The sequence below is a fragment of the Mirounga leonina genome, unplaced genomic scaffold, assembly GCF_011800145.1.
Source record: "Mirounga leonina isolate KUSES-001 unplaced genomic scaffold, KU_Mleo_1.0 Mir_176, whole genome shotgun sequence".
Lineage (NCBI taxonomy): Eukaryota > Metazoa > Chordata > Mammalia > Carnivora > Phocidae > Mirounga > Mirounga leonina.
Window position 1 is genome coordinate 20188593 of NW_023270454.1, and position 22303 is coordinate 20210895.

General features: G+C 35.1%; 2 protein-coding genes across 2 annotated transcripts in view; both read left to right on the top strand.

Annotated features, from left to right (window-relative positions):
• Nucleotides 1-22303, top strand: part of SPOCK3 (SPARC (osteonectin), cwcv and kazal like domains proteoglycan 3) — a 477033-nt gene that overhangs the window by 398741 nt on the left and 55989 nt on the right. The window lies entirely within an intron of this gene.
• On the top strand, nucleotides 1194-2235 carry LOC118022176 (quinone oxidoreductase-like). Its single transcript, XM_035022755.1, has one exon. The coding sequence runs from the start codon at nucleotides 1243-1245 to the stop codon at nucleotides 2233-2235; it is 993 nt and encodes a 330-aa protein (XP_034878646.1). The 5' UTR covers nucleotides 1194-1242.

A 22303-nucleotide genomic window follows, 5' to 3' on the forward strand; every position in this document is an offset into this window, starting at 1 on the left:
GTTGCAAATAATAGCAATTCTTTCCAATCATTGCCTTGGGATAGCTGTGTTAAGCTCAACATTACACTCCATATTACTAAATTTAATAATCACAGATCTCTTACCTTATTGACCCCTTGGTAGCATTTTATACAATAACTCCACCAGTCTCCTACCTGAATCATCCCATGCTCTCTAATCATGGTACAAGTAAAGTAGAAATCAATACCTAAGATTATATTACAATCCCCTACATGTTTAAACATTTTAAAAAAATGCTTTTACTGCTATATAATATACATTATAAATCAATTTATATTGATAAAATTAAATATACATTATATAGCAGTAAATCACAATGGAAGTAAAAACATTATGAAACTAGAAGGTAATAAAAATAATAAATATCATAGTTTATGGGATGAAGTGAAGTCAATTCTTAGAAATCTTTAGCTTGAGGTACTTATATCAAAAAAGAAGAAAATGAGAATTATCAATGATCAAACCATCTATCTCAAGAAATTAAAAGAAAAGAGCACATTAAACCCAGAGAAGAAGGAAGAAATAATAAAGACATGAGCATAAATTAATAAAAATGAAAATTAAAAATTGAGATCACAGGAGTTGGGTATTTGCTAATATTAAAACAAATGAAAACCTGAAAATGAAAGAGTGAATAAAGAATATCATGAATAAAAGAGGAGGCATTATAACATAGCCAACAGAAATTAAAAACATAATAAAGGGAACATCTTTCAATTAATACATTTGAATATCATTAAATAAATTAAAGTGGACAAATACTGAAGCAACAATAAACTCTTACTTAAATTGATAAAAAAAAATAGAAAATTTAAACAATCTAATCAAAAGAAGATTTAGGCCCAGATATTTAAGGAAAAATAAAAATAATACTAACTTTATTTACACTTTTGGATAAGGCAAAAAAAAAAAAAAAATAGCAGTCCCCAGTTTATTTTATGTGTCCAGCATTAGCTTGATAAAAAAGTATGACAAGGAAATTAATGAGCTCGTCTCATTCATAACAGTAATTGGAAAATGCCTAATGAATAATAAAATTAGTCTAATATGTATGTTTTAGAAAGTATAGTATATCAGAACAAAGTTGAATGAATTCCAGGAAATAAAAGGAGCTTTAACATTAGAAAATCAGTTTTGTTTATAACACTAAAAAAAAAAAAAAAAAAGGAATCTGGGTGAGCCTTCGCAGGTTTTGCTTCCCCACTCTAGAACCGGATCACCATGGCGACTGGACAGAAGTTGATGAGAGCGATTCGAGTTTTTGAATTTGGTGGCCCAGAAGTGCTGAAACTCCAGTCGGATATTGCAGTACCAATTCCAAAAGACCATCAGGTTGTGATCAAAGTCCACGCATGTGGTGTAAACCCAGTGGAAACATATATTCGTTCTGGTACTTACAGCAGAAAACCACTCTTACCCTATACTCCTGGTTCAGATGTGGTTGGCATAATAGAAGCCGTTGGAGATAATGTATCCACTTTCAAGAAAGGTGACAGAGTTTTCACTACCAGCACCATCTCTGGGGGCTCCGCCGAGTATGCTCTCGCAGCAGATGACAGTGTTTACACACTGCCAGAAAAACTGGACTTTCAGCAAGGAGCTGCCATCGGTATTCCATATTTTACTGCTTATCGAGCTCTGCTCCACAGTGCCCGTGTGAAAGCAGGAGAAAGTGTGCTGGTTCATGGGGCTAGCAGAGGAGTTGGACTAGCAGCATGCCAAATTGCCAGAGCTTATGGCTTAAAGGTTTTGGGCACAGCCAGTACTGAGGAAGGACAAAACATTGTTTGGCAAAATGGAGCCCACGAAGTGTTCAGTCACAGAGAACTTAATTATATTGATAAAATTAAGAAATCTGTTGGTGAAAAAGAAATTGATGTGATCATTGAAATGTTAGCTAATGTAAATCTTAGTAATGATTTGAATCTTCTGTCATATGGAGGACGAGTAATAATTGTTGGCAGCAGAGGTCCTATTGAAATAAACCCACGGGACACCATGGCAAAGGAATCTAGTATAACTGGAGTTGCTTTCTATTCATCAACTAAGGAGGAATTTAGGCAATTTGCAGCCGCCCTTCAAGCTGGAATGGAAATTGGTTGGTTGAGACCTGTAACAGGTTCTCGGTATTCACTGGAGAAGGTGGCCCAGGCTCATGAAAATATCATCCATAACAGTGGGGCTAGTGGGAAAATGATTCTTCTCTTAGAATGATTAATTCTTTCATGTATTTCCTATGCAATTAGAGGTTTCCTGTCCCAGTTTTACTTACACTACCTTTGCTCTAATCAGCATTCGTTTGATTCAGTGAGTTTCTTATATTAAAAAACAAGATTTATCTTTAGAGATGTGGGCATTGGAGTACAATTTATTTTATAGCTCACAATATTCTTTATGCCTCCCACCTACCTCTAATCAAGGAGTCATCACAGTAGGAAATAGAATGTCAGTAGTCATTTGGCATTGGGTGTGTTACAGAAACTCCCAGTACTTGATCATTAATTCCATACCTTTGGCTAAAACAAGCTAATTCAAAATAAGTCTGTGTGATTTCCAAGCCTACTTTTCCTTGTAAAGGTTCTTTAGTATCTGATTAACTCAGAACAGTATTGGACTCTGAAGATTTTCTGGACTAAATAAGACCCCTTTTCTAAGCTAATCTCATCTGGATCTACAAATCTCTTGCAAGGGCAAGATAAACAATGTCCAGAGAAATTTGTTTTTTAACAAATAGTTTTCCACTATTTCCCCAATATTAGAACATCCACTGTGTTGATGGTTGATTACTCATTATCCATATATTCTTTTTTTAATTGTACATTTAGTGCCACTTTTTTTTTTATTTTATTTTGTTATGCTGTGTTAATCACCAGACATTACATCATTGGTTTTTGATGTGGTGTTCCATGGTTCATTGTTTGTGTGTAACACCCAATGCTCCATTCAATGCATGCCCTCTTTAATGTCCATCACCGGGCTGACCCGTCCCCTTACCCCCCTCCGCTCTAGAACCCTCAGTTTGTTTCTCAGAGTCCATGGTCTCTCGTGGTTCGTCTCCCCCTCTGATTTCCCCCCCTTCATTATCCATTTATTCTGTGAAGAGAGCAGCCTTATTTTTGGTATAATATGATAGGCAGTTACATAGTCTCCCGATAGATACTTCCTGATGATTTGATTTTCAAAATAGATTTAGAATTATCTGTGCAATGGGAGTCCTATGTTTTTATTTAAATTACTAAACAAATTTGGCACATTAAGAGGGATCTTCTTTTGTCTTCATTACATGATAACCTGCAGTAAATTCTTTTTTTTTTTAAAGATTTTATTTATTTATTTGAGAGAGAGAGAACGAGAGAGAGCACATGAGAGGGGGGAGGGTCAGAGGGAGAAGCAGACTCCCTGCCGAGCAGGGAGCCGGATGCGGGACTCGATCCAGGGAGTCCAGGATCATGACCTGAGCCGAAGGCAGTCGCCTAACTGACTGAGCCACCCAGGCGCCCCACCTGCAGTAAATTCTGTAGAAAAATAAAACCTGTGTTTATCTATTTCGTCTTTATATTGTACTTGCCTTACATCTCTTTTACGTAGTTCCTAATGGTTAATTTCTAACAGTGTTCTGTGCTGGATGTCCTTATCAAAACTAAATAAAGGGATGATTACTTAGAAAAAAAAATTAAAAATCATATGTTTAAAATTATTTAATCAATTTTAATGTCCATTCCTGACAAAAAGTTTCAGAAATTAGTGATCAAGTAAAAAAACTTCCTCAATCAGATAAATTCTTCTACAAAAATGTCTATAGCAAATATGGTTAATGGTAAAATCTTGAACACATTGTTTTTGAGACAGGGTCCATGACAAGGATTCCTGGTATGATGATTTACATTCAGTATTTTATCCAACTGTCCTAGAAGTACAGTAAATCCACAAAATTAAATAAAAGGAGTAATAAGAATGCAAGAAATTAAACTACTTTTATTCACAGACAATGTGAATATATATTAAAATCCAAAGGAATCTGGAAGTAAACTTTTAGAATAAATAAGTGAATTTGAAAAAGACTGCTTATGTAATTTCATTATAAAGCTAATTTTATTTTTATTTATAAGAAATAAAGGGAAAATAAAAGTTTAAGTGTTATCACTTAAATAGTATCAAGAAATATCAGACTTAGAAATGAATTTTATTAAAAATACACAAGACCAGAGGTTCTAGGTGTCTCATTTTGTTGGGCTTCCAACTCTTGATTTTGGCTCACGTCATGATCTTGGGGTCGTGAGACTGAGCCTTGTGTTGCCCTCTGCACTTAATGGGAGTCTGCTTGAGATGCTCTCCCTCTGCCCCTAACCCCTAAATAAATAAATCTTAAAATACACACACACACACACACACACAAGACCACTACAGAGAAAACATAAAATATTGAAAGCAAGAAAACTTAAATAACTAGGGGTATGTACTATGTCTATGAATAGAAAGCATCAAAATTGATCTTTGGGAACAAAACAAACAAAGAAAAAAGAGACAAATGAAAAACAGACTCAATTATAGAGAACAAACTGATGGTTATCAGAGGGGAGGTGGGTGGGGGGATGGGTGAAATAGGTGATGTGGATTAAGGGTACACTTATCATGATGAGCACTGAGTAATGTATAGAATTGCTGAGTTACTATGTGGTACACCCAAAACTAATATAACACTGTATGTTAAGTATACTGGAATTAAAATTTTAAAAATTGATCTTTGAAATAAATGATATCCTAGTCAAAATCCTAGGTGAGCTTTTGTGGAAATTAACAAACTGTTTTTAAAATTTATATGAACTGTATTGGACTAAGAATAGTCAAGTAACTGAAGCAAACAAGAATCACATATATGAAAATACTTCTAAAAAATTAGATAGTGTGAAGCTTTAAGCAATTATAGAAGCCATGGTAAGCATTTGATTAAAAATTTTCTTTGGATTTTTTTTAAGATTTTATTTATTTATTTGACAGAGAGAGAGAGAGAGCCCAGTAGGCAGAGAGGCAGGCAGAGAGAGAGGGAGAAGGCTGAGCAGGTGAGCCCCACACAGGGCTCAATCCCAGGACCCTGGGATCATGACCTGAGCCAAAGGCAGACGCTTAACTGACTGAGCCACCCAGGCGCCCCATGCTATTGGATTTTTTAAATTAGGACAAATAGGGTGCCTGGATAGCTCAGATAGTTAAGCGTCTGCCTTCGGCTCAGGTCATGATCTCAGTGTCCTGGGATTGAGTCCCACATCGGGCTCCCTGCTCCTTGGGAGCCTGCTTCTCCCTCTGCCTCTCTCTCTCTCTCTGTCTCTCATGAATAAATAAATAAAATCTTTAAAATATATATATATATAAATAAATAAATAGATAAATTAGAAAAAATATATTAGAGGGTATTTCCGTGGTACTCTGATCAAATGAAAGATTTTGTTTAAAAAGACAATGAAATTTTCAGAATTAGAAGCTAAATAAGAGAAACCTCTCCATACTTTCAAATATATATATATATATATGTATGTATATATGTTTTATATACTCGCATATGAATTAAAGTCATGACTGATAAAATTGCAGTAGTTACCCATATTAGGAAAAGGCCAGGGCAGGGGATTATTTGGCTAATTTTGTAGTATGGACACATGTTTGTTTTATCGGTGTTCAGATATGATTGCAGAGTAGTCTCAATTTTTATCTTGCTCCCTCATGGTCACAGAGTGGCCTTGTCTGGTGGTGTTCTGTTCTGTGAAATAGCCCAGCTTAGCTATGAGGCCAGACTGACTCCAAGTATCACTAAGGCGTCAGCATCAGCACCCAGCTATCTCTGGCTCTCAGGGACTGCTTTTCTCTTCCTCACATACAATATCAACTGTTCACTACATCAATATAGTGAGATCATGTTATTAGCTCTATTGTAAGATTAAGCATTAAAACGTCAGGGACGGGTGTCTGGGTGGTTCAGTTGGTTAAGTGTCAGACTCTTGATGTAGGCTCAGGTCATGATCTCAGGGTCATGAGATCAAGCCCAGGGTGGAGCTCCACAGTCAGCAGGGAGTCTGCTTGAGATTCTCTCCCTCTGCCACTCCCCCCTACCCCCTCCCCAAAAATAAAAATAAATAAAAATAAAACCTAAAGTAATGCAGGATTTGAACCCTAACTCTCTGACTCAAAGCATATTCCTTTTCAATCCCTTCACATTGGTCCATAGTGACTATAATAAACATAAATACCTCTTAAAATGCTCTGTGAAATTCTTTATTATCTTTTGTTCTCATATTAGCCAGAGTATAATGAGCATGGAACAGAGGAGATGACTAAAAATTAGCAATAAGAACCTAGAAAGAAGATTAATTTAATTACTATTGTAATGGAACTAATGTGAGTTGGCTCCTTGGAGAGTTACAGGTAACGATTACACCAAGTGCAGTTGTCACACAAAGGAAACTTTATTTACCACAAATAAGGAGATCATGGGAATGATTTCCAAAGCCACGACTCCCTGAGTGGGAATGAGTGGGTTCCTTTTATTTAGAGTTAGGATGAATATTCAGGAAGGGGTCTTGTTGTCACATGTAAAGCGGACATAAGGTTGCAGCAGGTAGGTATACTTAGAAAATGTCCCAAACATATATCCTACCATATGTTGATGAAGCTTCTGCTCCTCCTTGGATGGAGATTTTAACTCAACATTATAATGAAGCAGAGGTAACTGACACAAGGGGAGGGGGCCATGGGCTTGCTTCCAGAGCCAGTATAAACTGGATGGGGCCTTGGGCTCCCTACCTCAGGTAAGGAATGCAGGGTCTTGCTTATGTTTGAAACAACACTGGGAGAGTTTTACCATTGATTTCTTGTCTCTGATGGGGTTAGCTATTTCCAGGCCCTGTAGAGACTGTGAGCTTTTGCATTCCCTTTGTTTCCTTAGAATCCTTAACTACCGAGGTTTTTGCATTTCATTGTAGTTCTCACACCTCCTAGGAAGTTGCACAAGAAGTGTGCTTGAGAAAGTAGGGCAAAGACCACAGAAAGTAGCTGGGGGTCTAAAATGACTTTTCAGGTGTCAATGAAAGCTGTATCTTGTCTTTCTTTTTGGGGGGACCCCTAACTCTTTTTGCTTACCGTATTGCTTAAGCAGTAGAAAGAAGTAACACTACAGTATATAATCTATTTAACAAAAGATCTTCACGTTTTCTGATCAGTTGTTGATAATGACACCTTATATTATTAGCTGGAGTGAGAGAAGTGAAAGGATCAAAAGAAGGAAAGAAAGAGGAAAGAGGGGGGAGATCAGGCAGGTGAGTAGGCAAGGAATGGAAGAAAGAAAAAAGTATACATTTTTCCCAGGCACAGCAGTCTGCTAATGTTCATCCATTTATCTTTCACTATTGAAGATCATCGTAAATGAGGGATATGTAACAAAATTCTTCTATGAACTGTCTTATACTTCATGTAAATGCATTTCAATTCTCACGTTTTCTTGTCACTCTAGTTTTTTAAACTCGCAAACTGTATCAAAGCAAATTTATATCTATTTACTAACAACAGATATTTGTTAAAAAGGTCATTGAAATCAATAGTCTATTGTACCGATTTTTATGTTAAAGAGAGAGCAAAATGACTTTGTTCTATTTGAGAAATAATGAGATTTTCATGTCATCAAACAGAAATACTTTTAGTCCCAATGGAACCCATTTTGCTCCTGTCTGTAAATGAGGACTTTATAGACAGGGCTCAGTTAGAAATGCATGAACCACTCTAGCTATTTCAAGGTAATTTAATATATTGCCATACAACTGAAAGTGTTGAAGAAGCAAAGTCAAAGAAGGCAGATACTCGGATTTCATGTTTTTGCTAGCCAGTAGGGAGTGAGACAATAGATACCAAAATAAACTAGAGATGAGTGATTTTTAGGAAATGAAAATCCAGAGGGGCAGCTGTAAAATTTCACATGTAACAATGCTCTTAAGCTGGCTTGCTCCTGCTAGAGAAATAAAAATACCGATACTGTTCCACTTCTGAATTCAAAATACAGCGTGAGTCTCGGCTGAGTGGAATCTACTATGGAAACATGCTGGTAGGGATTCCGGAAATGTAGTTTAAAGTCTTACCGCTCTGCAACACACTAGAAAACATAGAAGGGGGGGGAACAACGGTCCTGAGTTACCGGCAGTTACTATGGCATTGTGATTTTCTCAAGACTAAGATAGAAAATCATAAGAAAATTCTATCAACTTCCCGGGGCACCTGGGTGGCTCAGTCAGTTAAGCATCTGCCTTCAGCTTAGGTCATGATCTTGGGGTTCTGGGATCAAGCCTGGCATTGGGCTCCCTGCTTAGCAGGGAGGCTGCTTCTCCCTCTGCCCTTCCGCCTCTTCATGATCTCTCTCTCTCAAATAAATAAAATCTTAAAAAAAAAAAAAAAAGAAAATTCTATTAACTTCCATGGAAAGAAAATTTTAGAGCAGAGGAAATATTGTAAAACTCAAATGCTATCTGGGACCAAGAGTTAGAAAGGGAAGGAATGCAAATAGCAAGAAGGATTTTTTTTTTCTTTCTTATTGGATGAATAAAAGGGTTGAAATAGGTGATCATTAATTTTAATTTTTTTTTTCATGTAATGTGTCCTACTCAAACTGTAGTATTGGGAAAAGAAACTAACAGAAAGGCAAGTTTAATCAAAATATATCGTTAAGTACAGTGTTCACTCTGCTCATTAGCATCAGTAGTCCTAGGTTCACAGTGATGTTCAAAATAATGATACCAATAGGTTTTACCTGTTACATGTTTACTTTGCTTTAAGAAAGGGTAAAGGGCAAACAACAACACAGCATGCATAACGACAGCATGATGGAGCTTTCCAGGCATGACTTCTGTTACTGTCACTCTACCTGGAACATGCAATAAACCCAAATGATGAAGATGACAGAGCATGATCCATCTTACCTCAAGAATCCATCTGCAATGATTTTCTTTTAGTTTTTATGCATAATCACAGCCTTGAGAGTTTTGTAACTCCTTTTCCATTCTCCAAGCCATTGGTGTCACCTCACTATAGGTTGCTTATTACTTGAAACAACAATGAACTATAGATGCTTGGTCTGGCACATGGTCCTTGGCTGGATTCTCATTAATTTTTAAATCTGATATAGATATACTACTAAAACTTCCTTGAGTTAACATTGCAAGTGTTTGAAACTTAATCATAATAATGTATACTTTAAGACAAATAAATCATAATAAAAATGTTAATAATCCAATCATATTTTTAAATTTTAATAATTTTTTTCATACCTGATATAATATATTCACATATTTGATATGTATGGGAGTAATGATGTTTAAGGTTTTTAAAATATTTTATCTTATAAGAAATATTTTCATGGAAGTCATGCAAATAGCCTTTCAGTTTCACCATTGTATAACTTAGCTCATTTGCATGCAAAATAGAAGCATCATCCCCCATCTGGTGGAAACTCCTCTTAATTGTAGGTAAATTGCCTAAGAAATAAACAATCTCCAAGGAGATGACCTTGTTAAAACAAAATTATTCACTTATGGTGAACTGCAAAAAAGAAGCTATAAAATGTGTAGCATTACTGCTGATAATCAAAAGACAAGTTATTTATTACTGAGGTCACAACAAAAACTGGAGACTCTAAAGTACTTTAAGACACTAATATAAGGACATTTTCTAATTTGTGGATTCAAATTAAAATGTGACAGGCATTTAACTGTTCTATATTGCTTATGTATATAATATTTAAGTAGAAGGAAAGTAGTAATTAAGAAAAATATACCTACACCTTAACAATATTGCATAATTTAACCATTTTTATCAACATTATTTTTAAATAACACCGCTTTCTACAATTCCTGATTACCTTTGAGTCTAGCACAAGCAGTATAAATTTATTAACCTTTTATTGTGCTTTTCTATGAACAGCAATTACATTCTAATACAATATTAGCTTATATCTTTTAGTATATGTGAAAGAAAATTGGCTACACCATTTAAATAGTGTTTATTGTAGGGGATTTTCTGAAATATGTAGTGTTTTATAAACTTAAAAATTCTTCCATTTGTTTCAGATTTATATATGTTGCTCTTGAAAAGCCAGTCAGGTTTTATTATTTCAGATGATTGCCGAGTATACCAACCTTTGCGGTTATGACTTCATTTTTACCTTACAGTAATTCTCTTAATGGCTACTAGAATTGATTGCAATAGTAGGCATGCCTTCTATTAATATTATGCAAGAGTAAAAGCAGTTCTTGGCAGGTTCCTGAATGGAATTCATCTGTTTAAATATGCATTTTTTTTATTACTGTCTAACCTTCTACAACCTTTAATGTCTATCTTTGCCATTAAAGATTAATACACCAGTCTATCAGATAAAATAATAATCCAAATGGATCTGCATTACTTCACCTCACCTATTAAGTCAGATGAAACTATATTTTTATTCTTTGTAGATGTATATGTCACAATAAATCACCATCCAGTAGGGAAGAAAACCTAGTATAATGTAATACTATGTTTGCAAAATATATGGATTGTCAAATATACTTTATGAATATCCAAAATTTTCCAGACCTACAAAAGGAGAATCCCTAAAGAAAATTAACAAAAAGGAATAGCACTATAGTTTCCATTGATTTAGCCATTTGTCCATCCATCCAACCAATAATTTTTAAAGTTCTATTTGTTATCCTATTTATTAATTATGCTGTGCAGAAGATTAGGTATTCGTGAAAAAAGATAGGTGTAGTTTCTTTTTTTTTTTTTTAAGATTTTATTTATTTATTTGACAGAGAGAGACACAGCGAGAGAGGGAACACAAGCAGGGGGAGCGGGAGAGGGAGAAGCAGGCTTCCCACTGAGCAGGGAGCCCGATGCGGGGCTCGATCCCAGGACCCTGGGATCATGACCTGAGCCGAAGGCAGACACTTAACCGACTGAGCCACCCAGGCGCCCCAAGGTGTAGTTTCATTTACCTTGTGCTAAGTATCCATTTCTATCTATGTATGTCTCTATCTATCTCTATATAGATACCTATATCTATGTACCTATATGTAGGTAGAGATAGATATAGGTATAGATATCGACATACATCTCCATAGATCATTACTGCCCAGAAGAAAATACAGTTCTGTAAAAAGTAAATAAATAAATAATTTTTTGATAATGCTATGTATTTTATCACTCAGAGATGCATATTTGTTGAAAGCATTTAATAAAACTCTTCATAAACTATGCAGAAAATAAATATGTTTAAAAATTTTTGCAGCTCTGTCTGTGTTTATTAAGCATTTTTTCAATGTGGAATCCTTTTTCATGAAACAAAATGTAACAGAAAACGTGATCTGTGAGGCATGTGGAAAACGCTGTGGCGGAAGAGACTGTTAAATCAGTGTATTTTTCTCATGCTGGCAGTGATTAGAAACCAACTTGGAAATAGATGGGAAATGCATGCTCTCTTTTTCATCACTTTCTTCAATATACAATTATGAGTGATACTTAATGATACTTAATGTTTAAAAGGCAGAGATGTAGAGAGATTTTAAATATACCTGAAAACATACATTTGAGAAGAGATTTTTAACCTCCGCCCTGTACGTTGTAGGTGATTTGAGTTACATTCTGTGACACTGTGAATAGTGTGACATCAGCTCAATGCATGTCTCCTGTTACTGAATTATGTCCCTCAAAATTCATGAATGTAGAAGTGCTAATTCCCAGTACCTCAGAATATGACTATTTGGAGAGAGAATCTTTCAAGAGGTGATTAAAGCAAAGTAAGGTCATATTAGTGGGCCCTAATCCTATGTGACAAATATCCTTAAACAAAGAGAAGATGAGGACAGAGTTGACACAGATTGGGGAATGACCATGGAGGACACAGTTAGAAGACAGCCATCTGCAAGCCAAGGAGAGATGCCTTAGAAGGAACCAAACCCGTCAACACCTTGATTTGGACTTCTATCTTCCAAAACTGTGAGAAAATAAATCTCTGTTGTTTAAGCCACCCAGTCTATAGTATTCTGTTATGACATCCCTGGAAAACTAATAGACCTACTAAGCATTTTCTTTAGGTCATATGGTCCAGTGGGTTCCTCAAACCCAACAGAAGGTAACAATGTGGTGCTGCACTCACCCCTCACCAGTGAAAATAATCTTAAAGCCCCCTTCTTTCACAGAAGCTGTTGGTGAAACCCATCTTCCTTTCGTTTTTTTTTTTTTAAAGATTTTATTTATTTGAGAGAGAGAATGAGAGAGAGCACATGAGAGGGGGGAGGGTCAGAGGGAGAAGCAGACTCCCTGCTCAGCAAGGAGCCTGATGTGGGACTCGATTCCGGGACTCCAGGATCATGACCTGAGCCGAAGGCAGCCGCTTAACCAACTGAGCCACCCAGGCGCCCCAATCACGTTTTTGTTTTTTTTTTTTAAGATTCTTTTATTTATTTATTTGACAGAGACACAGCGAGAGAGGAAACACAAGCAGGGGGAGTGGGAGAGGGAGAAGCAGGCTCCCCGCTGGGCAGGGAGCCTGATGCGGGGCTTGATCCCAGGATCCTGGGATCATGACCTGAGCCAAAGGCAGACGCTTAACGACTGAGCCACCCAGGCGCCCTAGTTAATCACGTTGAATAAAAGAATAGAAATAATCCTTTGCATATTTAGATGAGTTAGATAAATACTCATTGTTCCTTCCATAAATATCAATGAATAACTCTGGGCATGGGATAATAATAGCCTTTCTGGTTATATGATCATAAATGTGTAATGTTTAAATTAAAGCTGTAGTGTAATGTTCCATTAATAGAAAATATCTGCTAAAAAATAGAAGATATCAGCAGGTATTTGAAGTCTCAAATACATCGATTCAAAACCTTTAGTTTAAAAAGTGTTGACACGACTTGATATTTATTCTCCTCCTCACCTAACAGAAATGGATTTATCTCTGTTGTGTACAACATTAAATATTCCAACAAAGTTTGTCATCTTTAAGACGTTTGCCTAGAATGCTACTGTGTCTCTTGATTCTGTCCCTTGTTGCTCCTGCTATTCAGAGAGCCCTTTTTAAAACCTCAAATGCCACTGATGTCAGCAGGTAATGAATCATGTATTACTAATGCCCAAATGCCTACTTGGAGACTCATCCATTCAACCTGTGCCCTCTAATGTCTGAACAGAATGCCTCTCGGAATAAAACACCTCAATCCTTAGGCTGCTTCTCAAAAAGAAAATTACTTATGAATCAGAAAGTTTCACATACACTTGTGAACATCAATATTCTTTAATGGCTATAGAAATCGTAGCTCATGTTTTAATAAAACTGTGTGATTTATAACAATGCTGAAGACTCATGGTTTCACTTCCATAATTTATCACTTACAAATTTTAGTACAACTTTAATGCACCCCACACACAGACTGAAATAATCCTCGGTAAGGAATTACTCTCTAAGATGTATGCGAGTGTGTGCTACGGTATGTGTTTATATTTGTCAGAGAGGATTTGGAGGGCAATTTACCTGATTTTGTACTTTTGTGTGGCAGAGGCATGAGTATTGTATTATAATAAGATCTACTCCAAATCCTTTTGTCCCTCTATGACAATGCCTGGAGGAATTTTTAACTGAGCTTTTTTTTTTTTTTTTTTAAAGATTTTATTTATTTATTTGTCAGAGAGAGAGAAAGAGAGAGAGAGAACAATCAGGGGGAGCAGCAGATAGAGGGAGAGGAAGAAGCAGGCTCCCCGCTGAGCAAGGAGCCCGATGTAGGACCCGACCCCAGGACCCTGGGATCATGACCCGAGCTGAAGGTAGACGCTTAACCAACTGAGCTACCCAGGCATCCCTTAACTGAGCTTTTTTAATAAAGGCATGGTTTAAAATTGGACTCTGCTTTGGAATGAGACTTATCTGCATTTTATTGTATAATTAGGTAATTGTGTGTGTGTGTGTATGTGTGTGTACATTTCCATTTACATATATGTTCTGCTTTAAATTTCAGTTCCTCTTTATTTCAGGCAAAGCTTCTAGATTTTCTTTAATGAGGCATCCTCCTTTGTTTTCAAAATGTCAGAGACATGTTGATCTTTTCCTACATCCATGCTATTCTTGTCCTTCCTATCTTTCTTAACAACTTTAGTCTCTGCTTTTGAATTTTCTCATACAGTCTTTAACTTGAGTCTTGAATGAAACATTCTGAAACACCCACAAAATTTCCAGCATCATTTACTTATTAGTCAGGAAATGTTCTCTTTTTCTCTAATTTGTATGTTCTTCGTGTTTCATGTATGTATTGTCTCCCTCAAGGCAGTGATGTGTATATTTTTACATTCTGCCTTGGGAATAACTTTCTCATCAGACTTCATGTTGAAAACATAATTCACAATGAAGAAACTGCCACTTACTTTGAAACTTAATGACCATATTCCTAAGGGTATTTAGGGATCTAACTTTCCTTCACTACGTGAGGTCAGTTCTGTAGACTATATACATGCTATATTCATTTTGAGTTGGATTGTCCTAGACAAATATGTAACTCAAGCCATTTTTGTGCTGGGGAACTTCTCCAACCTTCATTAAGTTTGTATAAATCACTATCTATCAATACTACTTAATTTCTCAAAAATTGAAATATAAATAAATAAAAACTAAAACGGTGTACATTTTAAATATGTTTAAAATGGTTTGTGAGGTTAAAAGTTTCTATTTTACAGAGATCAGTTTCTGTATGTCCCAAGAGTCTTTAAATGTTCATATTCTATGACCCCATAACTCCATTTCTAAGATTTTTCAAAGAGACAGCAATAATTGTTGAATAAAGGTTTGTCCTAGTTCTTTTTATATACACATAAGTTGGAATTTTGTATTCCTTATATACAATATTTATTTGTGGGAATTTTTAACAAGTTATATATTCAAATAATGGTATTTTTACATCTACCATATCTTTTGCTGTCAGATGTTTTTATAACCTGAGAAAACTATCACTTTATAATGTAAAACAAAGGAGTAATATTAAAAATTATTTGTCTGAAAAAAATAAAAATACAAATTATTTGTCTGACATGGCCCAAGTTATGCAAAATTTACATAGCAGATAAGCAAAGTAAATATTGAACATTGGATACCTATTAGTGAGGGTGTTAAATATATAGTTTTATGTTTATTCTTATTAATATACATTATAAAATGTATATGTTTATAAAATTGGCGTCTCTTACATTGGTAAAGAGAAAAAATGGATTTTTAATTCTGCTGTAAAAATAACTTTTTTAAAAAAGTAAAAAAATTTTAAAAAGTAAAAAAAAAAATCATCATCATGTAGTGTGAACTGTAGTTTAAATTCTCTAACAACTAGATAGTTCATAAATGGCTTTTCAAATATAGCATGAAACAGTCATTATGGGTGATTGGAGCCTAGAAAGCAATGATGGAGATTCTTAAAAGAATATAAGCTAAAAGTCTTACTTACACACACACAAAAAGCTGAAAGACTTTTTCAAGATTATGCAATTTCATTTTATTTACATATTTGAAGGCATCTTGGTCTGAATGTGGACTGAAAAAGAAAAGATCAAATAAAGCAAATATACAAGGCTTGTGGTAAAGCCATTCAGAAATGTGGAAAGCTGAGCTATTTATTCATCAAATATTTATTAATCACTTCTTTATGTGCTGGCACAGCTAGATATAAAAAGTAAAGATAATTCTGGGGCCCCTGGGTAACTCAGTAGGTTAAGCGTCTGCCTTCTGTTCAGGTCATGATCTCAGGGTCCTGGGATCAAGCCCCACGTCAGGCTCCCTGCTCAGTGGGGAGCTTGCTTCTCCCTCCACTTCTTCCCCTGCTTGTGCTCTCTTGTAGTCTCTCTCTGTCAAACAAATAAATTTTATTAAAAAAAAAGGATAATTCAAGAATATTTTATCCATACCCAAATAATTAAAAGTGGAAGTTCAATAAGAAATAAACTCTCCCTCCTCCTTTTTTTTTTTTTTAAGATTTTATTTATTTGACAGAAAGACGGAACACAGGCAGGGGGGTGGGAGAGGGAGGGGCAGGCTTCCCGCTGAGCAGGGAGCCTGATGTGGGGCTCGATCCCAGGATCCTGGGATCATGACCTGAGCCGAAGGCACACGCTTAACTGACTCAGCCACCCAGGTGCCCCTCCCTCTTCCTCTTTAAGCTGAAGTAACCATTATGCTCTGCAGAACCTTGTCTCTTAACGTTGTCTTTTTCGTCTCCGGGACGTTATGGCCTATGGAATGGGAGTACAGGAGTGGATGTTGAGAGGCAAGTTGGTTGGACTTTTCTTTGTGTGGACTTGGTCTTGTAAATAAATATTCACGTGAAGCCAGACTTAAGCCCTTTTCCCTATAGAATAGTTGTTTTCTGCAGGTTTTCACTGTAGCACATTCACATATCAATCTAGTCCCATGGAGGATGTGATCAGAATCTCTATACTTTAAAATGCTTAGAAGGGGTAATGGCAAATATATTTATCAGCAGTGAGGTGTGGTGATATTTCATTCTTCACTTCATAGCAAATCAGAGACTTAGGAAAATCTCTTCTTAACCCAAAGCTCAGGGTGGGTGGGGAGGGGGCGGTGGGAAGACACCAAATATGTTTGAATACTTTGTGTAATTATTTTTTAACATTTAGCAAAAATAAATGATGATTTGAGAAAAACTGCTTAAAACCTTATGAGTCGAGCCTAATAGAGACAGACAGTAGCCAGTGTGCTAAACCAACTATTGAAACAAAACTGGTAACATTCTCCTAATTTAGAACACAATTACAAGGTGGATCTCACTACCCCAATCTGAACCTTCCAGAGCCTCTCTTCCTTCACGTCTGTGTTTAGATCTGAGCTTCTTATTACATAACATTGTTTTGATGAACAACTCATAGTGACAGACATCAGTGTTCTTTCTTTAATAAATGATGATCTTATTAATTACATATATGTTACAATGTAAGCATATCCAGAGTATTTAGCATTTTTTTGTAAAAGGAAGAATGTGTTACCTATTGAGGTAAGAGCGCATGAAAGTGTTTGAGACTTGAGAAAGTATTTATTGCCCCTAAAATACAAAATGAAAAGAAAAATGAATAATCAAAATTAAATGTTTAATAGTTCTAAACATGTCAACTTCATTAATTTTTAAATTTTATATTTATAAAATTAATTAAGGGGCAGCTGGGTGGCTCAGCCAGTTAAGCATCTTTGGCTCAAATTATGATCTCAGGGTCCTGGGATCAAGCCCCCCCCATGTGGGGCTCCCTGCTCAGCTGGGAGTCTGCTTCTCTCTCTCCCGCCCTCTACCCCTCCCCCACTTGTTCTTGCTCTCTTTCTCTCTCTCTCAAATAAACAGATAAAAATCTTTAAAATAAATAAATTAAATTAAACTATAGGAAGTGTGTGGTTTTTGATTTGGCAAGAATTCTCACTTTGCCCAATGCTTTCAGATAAATCATTGCCAATTTTAAATTAAATGAGTTAATTGTTGGCAAAAGAAAATTAACTTGCGCAATTATAAAAAACATTTTCAAAGACTTTATATCTAAAATATTATCTTTAATGTATGCTGTTAGTTAGGGCCTCTAAAAGTAAAATATCTTGGACTTCTGGAAAGCACTGAAATGTTACTAGTATCTTTCCATCAATTCTCACTCTATGTAATTTTCTCTTAGTAATATCAAGAACCTGGAATGTTGAATACACAGTAGCCTTGTGTAGACCTGTCACTGATACATTGTTTATTGCTAAGGAAGAGATGCTACTTGAACATAATAGAAATTGTTCTGAATTAGGAGCACCAGTTTTGCCACCAAATGCTATGATTTTAAATGAGGTAACAAATTCTCTAAGCCAATAGATGTTATAAAGAAACTAGTACCTCAATGTCTGATTTAATGAGTAGGATCAATAAATGTTAACTGTCCTCCCTCAGCTCTTATGCCCACAGTGTGCATTTAGAATTGTCCAGCAGTTTCCATGAAGGAGAGAGACAGTGCAGGGAGCGGAAGGACCCTCTACTACTGATTTTTAAGTGTGGGGTTAAAAAGGCAAAAGGCATGGAAGGGATTATAATGGAAATCAACAAGCAACCTCCTGCCCCACTTCTCATCCCATCCCTGGGTCACAGAGCTAATCATTTTTAAGTCTTGCTGGTTTTCCCCATCTGGTGATTAGCTCATTTGTGAAATAGCTATTTATCAACTTCAAACATTACCTTTAGATTCTCTGCTTTGATAAATGAGAATATATTTCACTTCCCTCCCACTTTCCAAAATAATTACATGGCTATTCTTAGTTTTCCACTGATTACAATTGAAAAAGCAAAAACAGGGCGTGGGTGGCTCAATTGGTTAAGTGACTGCCTTCGGCTCAGGTCATGATCCTGGAGTCCCTGGATCGAGTCCCACATCGGGCTCCCTGCTCGGCAGGGAGTCTGCTTCTCCCTCTGACCCTCCCCCCTCTCATGTGCTCTCTCTCATTCTCTCTCTCTCAAATAAATAAATAAAATCTTTAAAAAAAAGAAAAAGAAAAAACATTAGTTAAAAAAACAAAAACAAAAAACATTTAACCATATGTTTCCAATTCCCTAGGTATCTTTTGCCTCCTCTTTTGTAAAACGAGGGCTGAACATTCACATGGTTCCTTCTATGTGTCTTCACTTCACTTCCCTATTTCAGGTGGCTATCATTGCCAAAGTTGTTAACACGAATTATATTGAATAACCATTGTTAGGTCTTCTGTAAATTCTTTATAAGGTGACTCGATTTGTATATCAAAAGTTTTTACAGTATCATGATGATGTAAATATTGTTCACTCAAATTGATAATTTATGCTAGAATTATATCTGTAAAAATAACATTTCTTCTATTTCAATGGAGAATATTACTAGCATCGCTTTTAAATGTATTCTACCATTTCACATCCCAGCTGCCTTTATTATGACTGATAACTTTTTACAAGTTGTCAATTAGAAACTATTTTGTCAAATCACACTCTCCCTCTAGCTGTCCATCAGCTTTGTTCCATCTTTAGATGCCCTTACACAGGTAGTTTCAGCAGTGTGCTTCTAAGTTTTCTTGAGTGGAGTGCCTCTTTTGTGAATCTCATGTCTTTTTCTTAATCTCCTTTCATTTTGTTGCAGCCCATTCTCATGGTGGCATGGAATGCAAAAATCTCTGAGTTCTTGTATATCTGAAAATGTCTTTATTATGTCCTATTTTCTTAATAATAATGGATATGGGATGCTAGATTAAAATTCATTGTCCTTAGAATTTTGAAGGCTTGCTTCAAATTCTTCTATAATCCATTATTGCTAAGATTTTTGGAATACTGATTCTTTGCCTTTGATAGTAATCTTTTGTTTGCTTTTTGTTTGATTGTTTATTTTTGTTTTCTTCCTGAAAGCTCTTATAATCTTTTTATATTTCATATTTTAAAAGATGTCTTAGTGTGTGTATATGTGTATGTTTAATTCATTCAGTTAAGAGCTCAGTGGTCCCCCTTTCTCTGAAAACCTCTCTTTCTGTTATAGGAAGTATTTTCTATATTTTAAGATGATTTTTGTCAATTTCAAATTTTTCTTTCTCTCTTAATAATTTCTGTAAGTTGAGTATTGAGCTAAATCTCCATGTCTCCTATTGTTTCTTTTATGTTCTTCCTCTCTCATCTCCCTCTATTGTTTTCATTTTACATTCTATAAATTTTTATTGGTTTTATCTCCACCCATTCTATTACATATTTTGTCTTGCCAAATATGTGATTATGTGTGTGTGTGTGTGTACACAAGTATAAATACATGCATAACTTTTCCAAGACCTCTTTCTTTTTCACTTGTTTGCTTTATATAATACCTGCTCTAATTAATAATTTGACAATAATTATTAATAATTAATAATCTGACACAATTGAAGAAGCTTGCATTGAAATTTAGCTTTTTTATTCAAATTTAGTTTAAAGCCATATTTATTACATAATGATTTTTTATTCTGTTATTTATTTCTGACTACAGATACAAAGAGATCAATGAGTACCAAGCACTGCTTTAGTTCACTATTGGCTATAAAATTTAGAGCAGTCATTTAACTTCTATATCCCAGTTTCCATAGTTACAAAAAAGCCATAATAATCCTTAATCTAATCTTCCAGACTTGATATTAAAATCAAATGTAAAGCCTCATTAAAGGCATTTCATGCTGTGTAAGTGCAAGATATTATCTCTAGAAAAAGAATCCATGTAGTAGAACTGTTGGAAAATATGAAGAAAAGACATTAATTGACTTCTTGAAAAGAGCAGTTGTAAATCACTGATGACTTGTAGACACTTCAAGGGTGAGATCTGACTGGTTCTGTTCCAGTTGGAACCTGTCTGCAACAAAAATTTGGTAGCCAGTGAAGTAGAAATGTCATCCTATAAATAAAGCTATGTTTCTATATTGTTTAAGCTAAGCATTTCTTTTGTGTGTGTGTGACAAGGACACTTTGACTCATGATATATAAAAAATAATGGCACCATTGCAGCCTCCCTAAAAAAATAGGAAGAAGAAGAATAGGCAAGTATTATTGAATAATCTCCACTTGGGGCTCTTGTTAACTACTGCAGAATGTGTGGTAGCATAAACTGTAGCTTATTGTTCAGTAAGATCTCTGTGATATTTGTATTTGGCATTAAAAATTGGACTTGAGGGTACATGATTCCTTTAAAGTCGAGAGATGTATTTATATAGGTTTTGTGTTATTGTCTTCTAAAAATGTGTTCTGCTAACATCATATATCTTTGCCATGATGATCATCTCACATCACTGCCAACATAACTTACTGAAATGGAAATGTATAAGCTTTAAGTGAAGCAATGCTTGACTTGTTTGTCCTAGGTTCTTGTTCTTGCTGTTTTTATTACTGGTTTGCAATAAGGATTAAAACCTTGGACTCTGAATTCCATATTTTTTGAATTCATAACTTGGCTCTGCCACTTACCTGTCTGACCTCAGGCAAATTAGTTCTACAGCTCTCAATGCCTCAATTTCTTAACACTTAAATGGATATAATACTAGTTTAATCTTCATAAAGTTTCTATAAGGATTAAACATGTTAATATATGTAATTATAACAGTAAGTATGCATTGCTAGCTGTTATTATCAGTATTATTATAATTATCACTGTAGGATTCTTAATTCCTAAAATATTTAATTACAGTAAAGGCATGACCTCATATTGAAACTTAAGCTAAGGTGTGTGTGACACACAATAAATATATGTAATGTTCATATTTAGATAAATTAAAAAAAATCTGTACTAACACTTTGTTAATGATATAATAAATGCTGTATTTACTAATGCAAGAAAAGAAAATATGTGCCAATCTGTTCAACAGACTTAAATCATTCTTCAGCAGATATTCTATTGGATAAAATTTTGCTTTTTGCTGGGTGTGGTTTTGGGGAAAAAAACATAAGATGGATAAAGGAAATAACTAAAATTCATTTTTAGATGTTCATTTGCTTAAAGTAGGTAATGCCTTAACATGCCTTAACTCTTAAAAGAATAAAAAAACATGCTTTAACTCTTAAAAGTATAAATGTACATATATTGATATCACTGGGCAATTTATATCCCCCCAACCCAATTCTCATTACAGAGGTGACAATGTTTCAATCTCTTATGTGTATTTCCAAAGATACTGTAAGGATGTATAAACAAACGCATTTTTCCTCCCTTTTTACCAATGCAAGCATAGTTAACACATTCTTTCCTCCTTATCTTTTTTTCACCAAAAGCTATATTGTGTGTTGAAGTCTATATCAGTACATAATAAGCTTCTAAACTTTATTAAGGACTTATATAGGCTTCACTGGATAGATGTACCTGACTAATCTCGCCAGGCCACAGCTGAGGGACAGTTTTGTTGTGAACGTACTTGCTGTTATAAAAGTGCTGAATAAATAATATTTGTACAATTTAAATTAGTTGGTATATATATAGTATACTGTATGATCATTTTTAAGAAAAGGAATTGCTAGGTCGTGGGTTAATGCATGCCAATTAATTTTTTAAAGAAATTTTAGTTTTAAATTTATTTTTGAATATTAATACAGGTATATAACACACAACTCAAAGGGGAAAAAATGAATGGTAAAAAAAAAAGACTATCTCATACTACTTTCATATTCATCCAGTTCCTCAAACTGGAGATAATTAGTCTTATCCGCTTTATATATATCCTTCCAGAGATACGTGATGC

Excerpts from the sequence above, each read along its gene's own strand:
- LOC118022176 (XM_035022755.1), top strand. The coding sequence starts at position 1,243 with ATGGCGACTGGACAGAAGTTGATGAGAGCGATTCGAGTTTTTGAATTT.